This window comes from Pimephales promelas, chromosome 6, assembly GCF_988280905.1.
Source record: "Pimephales promelas chromosome 6, fPimPro1.hap1.1, whole genome shotgun sequence".
In the NCBI taxonomy this organism is placed as follows: Eukaryota; Metazoa; Chordata; class Actinopteri; order Cypriniformes; family Leuciscidae; genus Pimephales; species Pimephales promelas.
Genome location: NC_142774.1, coordinates 8,473,874 through 8,486,166, shown reverse-complemented (window position 1 = coordinate 8,486,166; position 12,293 = coordinate 8,473,874). Strand labels below are relative to the sequence as shown.

The window sequence follows — 12,293 nt, the reverse complement described above, 5'->3', positions numbered from 1 at the left end:
CTGGGGACAGAGACGTACTTGGAAGGCATTTTCAAAAGTGCTGGGTACAATGACGCATTCATTCTTTTTTTTTTCTCTTTCGAGTAGGTCATGTTTTGAAAGACGATGTCCTGAAGCTTCCTGATGTACATAAATAAAAAATGAGCACAATGTCCGAGTATAGTGAGTATATAGAGTAAATGCGCCCTTATGTGTACAGTGATGGTCCAGAGGTTGAATTTTTTCCCTAGCGTGTCGGGACTCGGGAGGTTCGAGGTTCTAATCCGCACTCGTATATAGTTTTTTTCCCCTCATCAAAACCAATAATGTTTATCAGTGGTTGAATTGATATAATTTTTCTCAGTGGTTGTATATGTTTTGATGAGGGGGAAAAAATATACGGGAGCGGATTAGAACCCATGAGAAACAGGGACACGTTTGTGAGCATTTTGAATTGTGATTTCACCGGAACGAATCTCCGCAACGTATTGAAGCGTGTTTCCGAGAGAAGAAAACGCATTTCAGTGCTAGATCGCCTGTTATTTAACAATCAAATTAAACTGTTAATTAATGTCACTATTCAACTGTAAATTAATGCTGTTAACTGGAAATGTTTTATTTGTATTGGTACATCTGTGCCGCGAGATTTTTCAAAAGTGGTGGGGACAAAATCGACCCTGGCAAAAAGTGATACAAAAAAATCCCCCCCGTAAATGACGCCCATGTATACTACGCACATGGCACCCTTTATTGTTAATATAACAGGCGAACCCAAGTCGTCATAAATACTTTAGCGTAATATGAGACTACCCTACTCCACACCTAAACCTACCCATCACAGCGCGTTATATTAACGATAACGGGTGCCATGTGCGTAGTATAGCGCCGTTTTGTCATATAGCGTTCTATATGACGCTAAAGGATGAGAATGCGTTGAACCATAATATAGTGATTTGTGAATGTAAAAGGCCTGCAAAGTTTTACAGATCAAAGTTCATGGCAAGTAAAGTTACTTTCTCCCAAAAGAAAGCATTGATTCGCGCCGGTCAAAGCATCGATTCTGAACTGTCTGAAACGAGTCGTCAGTAATTGCAGTTCTACCCGTCTCACCAACAAATTTGACAAATCAACAAATTTGCATAATGCAGCTTATATCTTCATTGGCCCCTCACAACTTCTAATTTTCCCTGCCCTCAAGCACCGTAGTTGGGGCAGAGTTTGGTTTGTGTTGTTCATGCTGTTTTCAGGGAGAATAAGGACTTGTGCTGGAATTGATGGCAGGAAAAATGTGGACACTTTGCATTTTTTAGAGTAAATGCTATTTAGTCATCCTTTTCCCTACAGTAGCTGCGTTTTATCATAAATAAAACGCAGCTATTGACAAATCAGAATCAAAGACTGGAAATTACCGTTTTGTAAATACTATATTGTAGATGTAAAATATTGCGTAACTGTAATTTGTGACTGTTTTTATATTTTGTTTTAGTTAAACACAATATGTTTCTTGTTATTGCCATCTCTCACCATTCAACAATGTCTGTTTGTAGACAGGTGGAGCTCATCACGTCCACTAGCTGAGACATTTGGTCCCTGGGGGACAGTAAAGGAGACTAAGAACCTCTTGTCTATCTTTCAGATCATGTTGCTGACAGATCCAGAGGTGGAGAGCAGTTTGCTCATCAGCTCAGATGAAGGCGCCACCTATCAAAAATACCGTCTCAACTTCTACATCCTCAGCCTGTTGTTCCATCCTGAGCAGGAGGACTGGATCCTTGCTTATGGCCACGACCAGAAGGTGCACAATCATTCCAGCTAAATAATTTCCGGAAAAAATATGGCAAACAGGATCTAATTATGAGGGATAGCCGTTTTATTGCTAAATATATAACCAAATTCATGAAAGACAACAGAACCACATTTATAGTATTTACTTGATAAACATTCAACGCACAAACTGAAGCAAGACATTATAGTAATGAAAAAAAAAATGGATGCCGATCTATATTTGGGAAAGAAATATTTCCTCAAAGGGCAATTATCAATGTGAGAGAAAATACGTCTTAAAGAGACAATTTCAGTGAGCTTAAAGTTGGCAATTAAGACAATTTATGGATCCCCAGTCGCAAGGAATTACCATTAATTATATGCTTTCGAGCTCATGGTTTAGGGCTAATAAATTATGAAAAATTTTTACTCCTCTGAAAAGATTGTTTAAACATCATATTTAATCATATAGTAAAAGGGTTTAACTGTTCAAGATTTGTTTTATTTTTTGGATGCAACTGATGAATCATTTTAATTCAGACAAATAACTGTTCACAGTGGTATAATCAAATAACATTGATGATACGGTAGTTTCGAGTCTCGAGCGATGGTGTTAGACTTTGACAAATCAACATTGACTTCTCCCTTGAAGGATAGTCACTTCGAATGAATTACAATTAAATGAACACAATCAAAAAGAATTATCAGCCAATTCAAGGCTAATAGTTGACTGTTTGCACAATGTACATGACTAGCCATGGTTAAAAGCTAAGAAACGGCACAAAAATCACTAATAATAAACAGAGCAATCCCAAGAGGTTCCTCGCGCCATTGGTGCTTAGGCCCTAATTAAACCCTATCAAAATCTATGCCACAAATAAATGCTTTAGTGTTTACAGAGTTAAACCTAGTGTCATTGGCAAAGTTCCTGAGGTTTATTTCATTATAACAGTAAACACGAGAGAGAAAATGAATGAAAAGCTCAGTAGCCTTCATTGGTGAACACATTTCAGTGAAAAGCAAACCAGCTAAGACCAGTTAAGGCTAGTTTAAGCTGTTGTTTTCTCATGGTTTCTGTCTGTTTTGGTTCAGTTTGATCTCGTTTGCGTGTCTAAATTTGACCAAGCTCTATCCACCCACAGTCAGGTTGTTATATTGGATACAAGATTGTGATATTACAGTTTCTAGCTAATGCAAAAGCAAGTGCTGCATTGGAACCGCTCACTGTTTTAGAACTGTCTTGCAAAATTTGGCATAAATATGCTGCTTTGTGCAAGGCAGGTATACGTTTCACACCTCGGGAAAATATTTGCTCAACACTTTAACAAATGGCACATAACCAAAGTGCTGTAAGTACCAGTGTGACATTTGATATTTGTATTTGCCATTTATATTGTATGATTTTTCATTGCACATAAATAGGACGTTTCTTACTGAGATAGATAGATATATGTGTGTGTGAGTAATTTGTATGCCTCATTTAGTGAATTTCAGATATGTTCTGGTTGCCAGTTTTCCAGTGTAATTATACTAATTTTACCATTTTTTAATTATGTTATTCTGTATTTTATAAAAAAAAATTCATAATTTCAACTTGCTTAATTTGAAAACCTAGTTAGCTGCCTACATAGGCAGTATTTTAAGACATCTGTGGTGCATTCTTGTTGCGAATTTTGTTCCAAAAAAGTTGACAACTTAATTATGCTGCATGCCTTATAAGAAAACTTGATTTGGATCTATTTTAAGGCAGCATCACATTGTACCCGGAGAAGATAATTCCATAATGCATTGCAACAATCTGTGAAAAAAAAATATTATTGGAAAAGTAAAGCAGATTGTGAATACACTTTTTTAAGCAATACACAAATTTTCAATACACAAAGGTCTTATTATTATTATTTATTATTATTATTACAAATGTTCAAAACAGTTGTGCGTATATATATATATATATATATATATATATATATATACACACAGTATAGGGCTGGGCTGTCAAACGATTAATCGCATCCAAAATAAAAGTTTGTGTTTGCATAATATATGTGGGTATATATATATATATATATATATATATATATATATATATACTGTATATATATATATATATATACGGTATGTATATATATATATATACTGTATGTAGATGTATGTTTAATTTATATTACATAAATATATATATATATATATATATATATATATATATATATATATATATATATATATATAATTATACACAGTGCACATATATTATGTATAAACTTTTATTTTGGATGCGATTAATCGCAATTAATCGTTTGAGATGTGTATATATATATACTTTTTAATTTATTTTTTTTTTGAAACCATGACACTTTTTTCTAAGATTATTTGATGAATAGAAAGTTCAAAAGAACAGCACTGATTTGACATATTTTACAATTAATATTTCAAAAGTTTAGCCATTTAAATATCTTTAACTATTACCTTTGAGCATTTTAATGCATCTCTGCTGAATAAAAGGATTAATTTCTTTAAAAAATTAATGAATAAAATACTAAACCCCAAAGTATTGAAAAATAGTGTATATTGATAGTATCTCATTCATGAAAAAGGATTGATACAAATTTTCAACCAATATTTATGTATTTCGATATATATATTAGATTATCGTGCCATTAGCTTAGCAACACGCTAATGTCAAAATCGGTAGAAATCAGCATCACACTTCCATTCTGTGTAGTGTGTGGAGATTCCAGAATATTCTACACTGTGTAAAAAAAAAAAAATGTGTTCAATTTACGGTAAAATACCGGCAGTTGTGGTTGCCAGAACTTTACCGCATAAAATACGGTAGCAAGACTTTACAGTAACAAGGTTTTACAGACTTAAATTTACATTTCATTATCTGATATAATGTTAAATTATCAACCAATTGAAGTATCAATACTGTTTTGTACCATTGTTATACACTGACAACCAACAATCACAGAAGTGATGAGAGTCACATGATATATGGAAGCTCAAAATGCAGTTCTTCCTCAAGACACGTATTATACAGTATTATTATACAGAAGCTGCAGTGTAATTTACACAAATATTAAACACATCATGGTAACAAACATGACATTTTAAAAAGGCAATAAACATTAATTTAACGGTCACATAAAACCCATGTGTACATAACTGATTAGAAAAAGACTAGCAAATGAAGAAACAAGTTATTTCAACAAAAAAGACATCAAATGCGAAGTGTCACGCAGGGAATTGTGGGAATGTCAATTCACGTTTTTTCACTGTAAATTAAACGAGTTGTTCATTTTCACTTTAAAAACTGTACATTTAATGTTTTTGGGGGGGTTTTTTACAGTAAAATTACATGAAATATACCGTTTGATCTATCACAGTTATTTACCGTCTTTTACCGTTAAAATCACGTTAAGTTTTTACAGAAATGTTCATACAAATACCTTTGCTAACACATTATTTGGTCCTCAGCTCTACAGCTCTGTTGAGTTTGGCCGTCGATGGCAGCTTGTTCACGAGCGGGTGGCGCCCAATCGATTCTACTGGTAAGCTCTCTGTGTGATTCCTTCTGCTGCATGTGGAACATCAATCATTTGAACTCCTGCATTCTGTGGCTGATGGAAGAATAAACCAAAGAACACGGATTGTTGTTCAACCCTGATGTGATCTTCCCCACTGTGTTCCATCTCAAGGTTTACGTCCAAACTTTAGAAGTTCTGAATGTTGTCATTAGACCTCGTTACTCAGTCAGATTCTGCATTTGCAATGTTGCAAATGATTTAGTCATTAAGAAAGCTTATTCAACTTGATCAGGGTGGCTAATAGATGTCTAGACTGTGGTGATTAAAGACACCGGTTGAGAAATAAATTCTAAATGTGATTCGATTTTGTGTTTATCTCTGGTCTCAAGTGGACAAGCTGGAATGAACTGAAAATGGGGCATGGATCAATTGTTTATTTTTTGTTCTTTTAGACAGGTTTATTTAATAATATAAATATAATCTCCACTAAATCTTGAGTACAGGGACAGAAAAGTGTCTAGAAGTGAAAAATACATAGATAAATACATTAAATTAAATCATGTACAAAGGAATGAGATTCCAAGATAAAGTCATATCAAATATTTTCACAGCATCTGGCGTTCACTTTGAGTGAATAAATGAACCAATTTTCATCTATTGAATTAATCTTATAGAGATTTGAATCTTGCAGAGTTGACAATATAAATATATTTCCATATCACGCATGTATTAAACGTCGTAGCCATTTTTTTCTACTTTTGCTAACTACTGATAAATTGAGACCAAAAAGACATAATATTTGTGTGTGTGGGACAAATTTGTACCCAGAAGTGACCAAAATCTCCAAAAACCTATCTTTAGGGACATTTACCTCATTTTTGGTATACAAATTTAAAGGTGTTTTTTTTTTAAATGTAAAAAATTCAGTAAGGTTTTTAAGTAAGGGGAGATAATATACAGTTTGTACAGTATAAAAAACATTACATCTATGGAATGGCCCCATTTAGAACTTGTGTGTGTGTGTGTGTGTGTGTGTGTGTGTGTGTGTGTGTGTGTGCGTGTGTGTGTGTGTGTGTGCGTGTGTGTGTGTGTGTGTGTGTGTGTGTGTGTGTGTGTGTTTGCATAAAACATTTAGTTTGCATAAAAAGTTCAATTTTTAAAAACATGAATTAAATGCTAAATTTTTTATAAGAAAAAAAAAATGTGTCAAATGGGCAAAAAAAACCAACATAAATCATTCATTTTTATATGTTTGTGTGTGTATATGCATACAAATGTGTCAAATGGGTAGATTCAGTTAAAAAAACATACATAAATCCTTCATTTTTTATAACAAAATGTGTGTGCGTGTGTGCATAAAAATGTGTCAAATGAGTAAATTTAATTAAAAAAAACATACATAAATCCTTCATTTTTTATAACAAAATGTGTGTGCGTGTGTGCATAAAAATGTGTCAAATGAGTAAATTTAATAAAAAAACATACATAAATCCTTCATTTTTATAAATGAGTGATTGTGTGTGCGTGTGTGTGTGTGTGTGTGCGTGTGTGTGTGTGTGTGTGCATATATGCTTAAACATGTCAAATGGGTAAATAAAATAAAATAAAACATACATAAATCCTTAATTTTTGTGCGCGCGTGTACGCATAAAAATGTGTCAAATGGGTAAATTCAATAAAAAAACATACATAAATCCTTAATTTTTTTATAAATTTTTTTTTTGTGTACATGTATGCTTAAATGTGTCAAATTAGTAAATAAATAAAAAAAACATACATAAATCCTTAAATTTTTATAACAAAATGTGTGTGTTTGTGTGTGTGTGTGTGTGTGTGTGCATAAAAATGTGTCAAATGGGTAAATTCAATTTAAAAAAGTATTGATTTTTTTCATATCAAATCAATCACTTATTGATACATTGATTTATTTTTATCAATTACTGTCTTTTACCTGCCATGTGGCATACAAATTCAGATCTAGTCATTAAACAGCAGGGTTTTGTTTTTTGAGGACATTTCTTGTGTCGAATTTTTGCATAAGCACAGTCAAAGTGGAACAGAGCGAAGACATCAGAGAGTCAGCCTGCAGTACCGTTATTTTTAGTCCGGTAATGATCTACCCTCACACAAGTTCCCCTCAATGAACTCTCACATATAGAGTCTTATTATCTGAAGTGAGATGAGATACATAACCCTACAAATGGGTAGCTATTGACTATGTGAAATTAGATCGTCCCTTTTGATGAGAGACACCACCGTGGTCACAGCCAGAATATGAGATGATTGAAGGAATGGAGCTTTGAATGGATGAAATGGACTTTTGTATTTGTCAGCGCTTCAAAAGGAACTTAGATCTGATGCGGCTTAATGCCCGCATAGATTTAGAGTCTTGGTGGAATTGAACAGGTCAGGAACTCCTTTACGTTCACCTTCACTATTGATCTCAAATCGAAGCCTTTCCTGGCAGTTCCTTGTAGTAGATATTTGAAAATGAGCCATTCTATTGAGTACGCAAGGTTGTAAGGTAAACGAATTTAACTGAAGGTACCTGAACAACCTTGGACGAGAATCACATGAGACACAATTCTAAATAAACACTATATTAAGCCTGAATTAAATATAAAGGGAGCGTGTTTGCATTGAAAAGAACGGCAATGTATTTAAAACAGCATGATGCAATGCCATGTCTGTGCCTTTTTAGGGGACAGCATTTGGTTGTGGAAGTAAACATCCCATTCATTTTCTCCGTAGGGGGACTGATTTTGAAGGATAACTCCTAAACCTTTAAAAACAGACCTACTGTGAGCTGAGGTTGTGAAACAATGCTGTAAGCTTTGTATTTTTTTAAAAAAAAAAAAAAACATGCTCAACAGCTGAATTCCTGCTGAAAACTACATTAACCATGATTCTGCAGAGAAATCTCCACCAATTATAGAATTATGACAAATAAATTGCACCAAAACAACCATTTAGCACCGATCCACTCTTATGAAGCACTGCGAATGACAGAGAGTCAGTTTCACTTTGGTCTCAAAATACTTCATATTTGTATGCATAATATTGATTTTTTTTTTATTGAGTGCTACATGGGATTATAGTTATTTCCCTCATGAAAGTGAAGTACACAGTCTTGTGCATTTTGCCTTTATTGTCCCATTTTCCAATATTTTTTTTTTGTTGCTGTTGTGATTCACCTCGTAAGTGTTTTTTTGGTTCATTGCTTGTAGCTCTTTTAAAAGACATTTTCAAAATTCCTATGGGAAATTTTAATGTAGCCCCTAAACAAAAAACAAAACATTCGGAACCAAGGTTGATAAAAAATGGGCGGGCACTGGAGGAACATTCCATTCTGATTAGTCGATCGCACCATCTAGCAACCTGAAATGCATTTTTTAGTGAAGACAGCTTAACTTAGTGATGGATTGTGTTCAGTTTGTTGTATTAGTAGGAAACCTGTAGTATTCTCGAATTACCATGCTTTCCACCCTCACATCCCCCTGAGACTAGAGATTTATGTATTTTTTGTCTGGAAAAAATCAGTCGGAGGATTTTTTGGCCATAGGCTATATTAGGGGCTGTCCTGCATGTTCTCAACCCGCCCATATAGGGTGGGATCTCACTCACAGACAGTACACATAGTGTCAGCCATCTTTTTTTGGAAGCTAAGCTAGCAGGCTCTTGTTCTGTGGAGAAAGCTCAGAAAAAAAGGTACAAAAGCTGTCACTGGGGCTATACCTTTTCAAAAGGTACACTTTTGTACCTTAATGGTACATAATAGCACTTAAAATGTACATATTAGCACCTAGAATGTATATATTAACACCTAAAATGTGCATATTAACACCTAAAATGTACATATTAGCACATCAAATGTACATATTAGGACCTAAAATGGACATATTAACACCTAAAATGGACTTATTAGCATCTAAAATGTACATATTAGGACCTAAAATGGACATATTAATACAAAATGTACACATTAACACCTAAAATGTACATATTAGCATCTAAAATGTAAATATTAGGACCTAAAATGGACATATTAGCACATAAAATGTACATAGCACTTATAATGTACATATTAGCACCTAAAATGTACATATTAGGACATAAAATGTACATATTAACACCTACAATGTACATATTAGCACCTAAAATGTACATATTAGGACATAAAATGTACATCTAAGGACCTAAAATGGACAAAAGTTAACCTTTTGAAAAGGTATGTGACAGCTTTCGTACTTTTTTTTCTGAAGTGTAGTAGGGGTTACCATCCTCTTTTTCCCAGACATGTCCGGGATTCAGCTTTTGCTTTGTGCAGTCGCCATTCATTGTTTACATGCACAGCTTTTCTTTTTTCTTTTTTTTTTTTTCGGGCAGACTCATCACGGAGACTCATTAGTAGTCTAGACTTGTTGTTTAACTTCTGTGCTCTGTTACTGGTAGGTGTGGCCTCCTAGGGCAGCGAAGCAAGTGCATTCTGGGAGTTGTTGTCTTTCATCCACATAAGCCAAAAATACATTTTCTGGCTTTTCTCAGACTAGAAAGCTCCAAATTCAAACATCATTTCACATTTCTTCTACATAAATGACCCATTTTATACACATTCATCTTCCAAGAGGTGAAGTATCCCTTTAAGCTCCAATCAATATTTCATATCTGTGCATCTATCCATCCGAGTAGCTGCACAATAAATGGGATCTGTACAGACCGCTCACATTATTTATAATTTTTGCATATAAACCCATTCAGGGTGAACCTTCACTCTGCATCTTAATAGATTGCCGATCAAACTTGAGCCGAAATTACGTGAGAAAACGCAATATAACTTTTTCTGCTCTGTCTTTAAAATATCAAGGGTGATCCCAGTACATGCCAAGGGATGCTATATTGGTGAAAGCGTCAATACTTCCAATAAGTGTCATGATGAAGTCTTGAGCTAGTCTGCTTCCACCTTTGTACCTTTCTCACTGGAGCAGTTTTCTCTGATTTTTCAGTCTCGAATAAATATTTCATGCAACAATGATTTTTTTTTTCAACACTAAAAAGAGCGCGAGAGAGATGTGCGCTGCCTGTGGGTGTTCTTGGGAAGCAAATGAGAAGGGCTTTCTTTTAATGATGTCGGGATATGCCTCTCGCTTCTGTCAGAGAGCGCACAGAAAGATGGAGATGGAAATGGGAGCTTAGCAGGACAGGGTGTTCTTATGGTACTTGCACTTTAAACCCATATTACTCCTTTGGGTGGCAAACACAGATCTGTTAGCCAGCACAAAAAAAAAAAAAAAAAATCCACAGCCCTTATTTTGACCTTATTTTGTTATTAAATGAAAACATAAAGGATTTGTTTTTTTTTTTCAAAGCCCATTTTTTAAAAACTGTTTTTTATTTCCTTTGGGCTCTCTAGGTCTAAACTGGGCCTTGATAAAGAGCCGGGCCTGATTCACCTTGAGACCACCATCTCAGAAACACGTAAGTCGGATGTGCTTTGATTATATTTCAAGAAGCTATAATTCAAACACGGCACAAGGCAACACTTAGAGGGTTCAAAATAGGCTACGCGTCAAAATGCAAAATGGACATTTCTTCACCAGCAAATCGATCTGTCCGTATCTGTCATCCGTAATAAACATGCTGCTCAAATTGAGTTTGTCTGAACCTCTATTCCTGTCGATAGACTGACAGAACGAGTAGTTACGTTTGTCAGTTTTACTGGATATGGTCCCTTAAAATACAGTCAGTCAAGTTGGGTGAGGTTTTTAGATGGTTTGAGGTTAGATGGCTCTTTTCCCGCCAGCAAGGAAAAAAAAAATTTGCCAGCCACCGCTGCATTTTTAACCATTTTCACAAAGTTGTCATGGCACAGCGAATCATTTGTTTTAAATGTCTGAACATGCAATATTTTAAGAGAAAGAGCAGCCTCTGCTTTTAAACAAAATAACATCCTCTCATATAGTGTCCTATCACCTGGTTTATGGCTATCGCTACGCTATCTCACGACCAATTCATACAAATTCGTACGAGTGATTCAAAAGTGGATAATTCGTACTAATTCATACGACCTCACTCTTAAGAATTCGTACGATTTGTCTAAACCCACGTGACGGTTATGTTTAGGGGCGGGGCCAGGGGTAGGTCATTCGTACGAATTCATATGAATTGGATAATTCATAAAATATGTACGATTTAGCAAAATCGTACTAATTCGTACAAGTGAGGTCGTACGAATTGTTACGAATTAGCCACCTCGTAAAATTCGTACGGATTCCCGTGAGATCGGGTTGGTATACCTTTATCTCTTTCTGCCATTTGTCCTGTTGCAGAGGCCCTGTATGTCACATGCAAACTTCAGAACTGCACAGATGCCAACAAGGGCAAACCTTTTCCTGGATACATTGACCCCAACTCCCTGGTGGTCCAAGATGAGTATGTGTTTGTCCAGGTGAGTAATGTATAGAGGAGACTACTGTTATCATAACATTTTTTTTTTGTCAAATCAACTTAAATAATTTATTTAGTCGAGATATCTTATCATTTTGAGTTTCTGATGATTAATTCAATCTCCTTCATTGTATTAACACACTTTTTCCAATTCAATCAACTTAAAATTTTGAGGCAACCAGGTTACTTACTTTTTTAAGTTAAACCAACAATATAAATATTTTTTTACAGTGGTACTAGATAATATAATGAAGTTGAATGCATGCTGTTTGCGTGCATAATGTATGGAAGCATGTTTACTCCACAGAATAAAAAAATAAAAAATAAAATAGGTGGCATTTTATCTCACAATTCTGACTTTTTTTCCGCAATTGCAAGTGCATATTCTACGCTATCTCACGACCAATTCGTACGAGTGATTCAAAAGTAGCTAATTCGTACTAATTCATACGAACTCACTCGTACGAATTTGTACGATTTGTCTAAACCCACGTGACGGTTATGTTTAGGGGCGGCGTCAGGGGTAGGTCAATTGTACGAATTCATACGAATTGGATAATTCGTAAAATATGTACGATT

The 12,293-nt window shown here is 34.8% G+C and overlaps 1 protein-coding gene across 7 annotated transcripts in view; it reads left to right on the top strand.

Moving 5' to 3' along the window:
* sorcs1 (sortilin-related VPS10 domain containing receptor 1) overlaps window positions 1-12,293 on the top strand; it is a 242,033-nt gene that overhangs the window by 183,881 nt on the left and 45,859 nt on the right. For all 7 annotated transcript variants that reach the window (XR_016168816.1, XR_016168815.1, XM_089132050.1 and 4 more), the window contains 4 exons: window positions 1,616-1,774; window positions 5,221-5,294; window positions 10,681-10,745; window positions 11,597-11,715. Coding sequence is in view for 5 of the 7 variants with exons in the window: in XM_089132050.1 (XP_088988176.1) it covers window positions 1,616-1,774; window positions 5,221-5,294; window positions 10,681-10,745; window positions 11,597-11,715 (417 nt within the window). In the remaining 2 variants the exon portion in view is untranslated. The remainder of the gene's footprint in view (window positions 1-1,615; window positions 1,775-5,220; window positions 5,295-10,680; window positions 10,746-11,596; window positions 11,716-12,293) is intronic.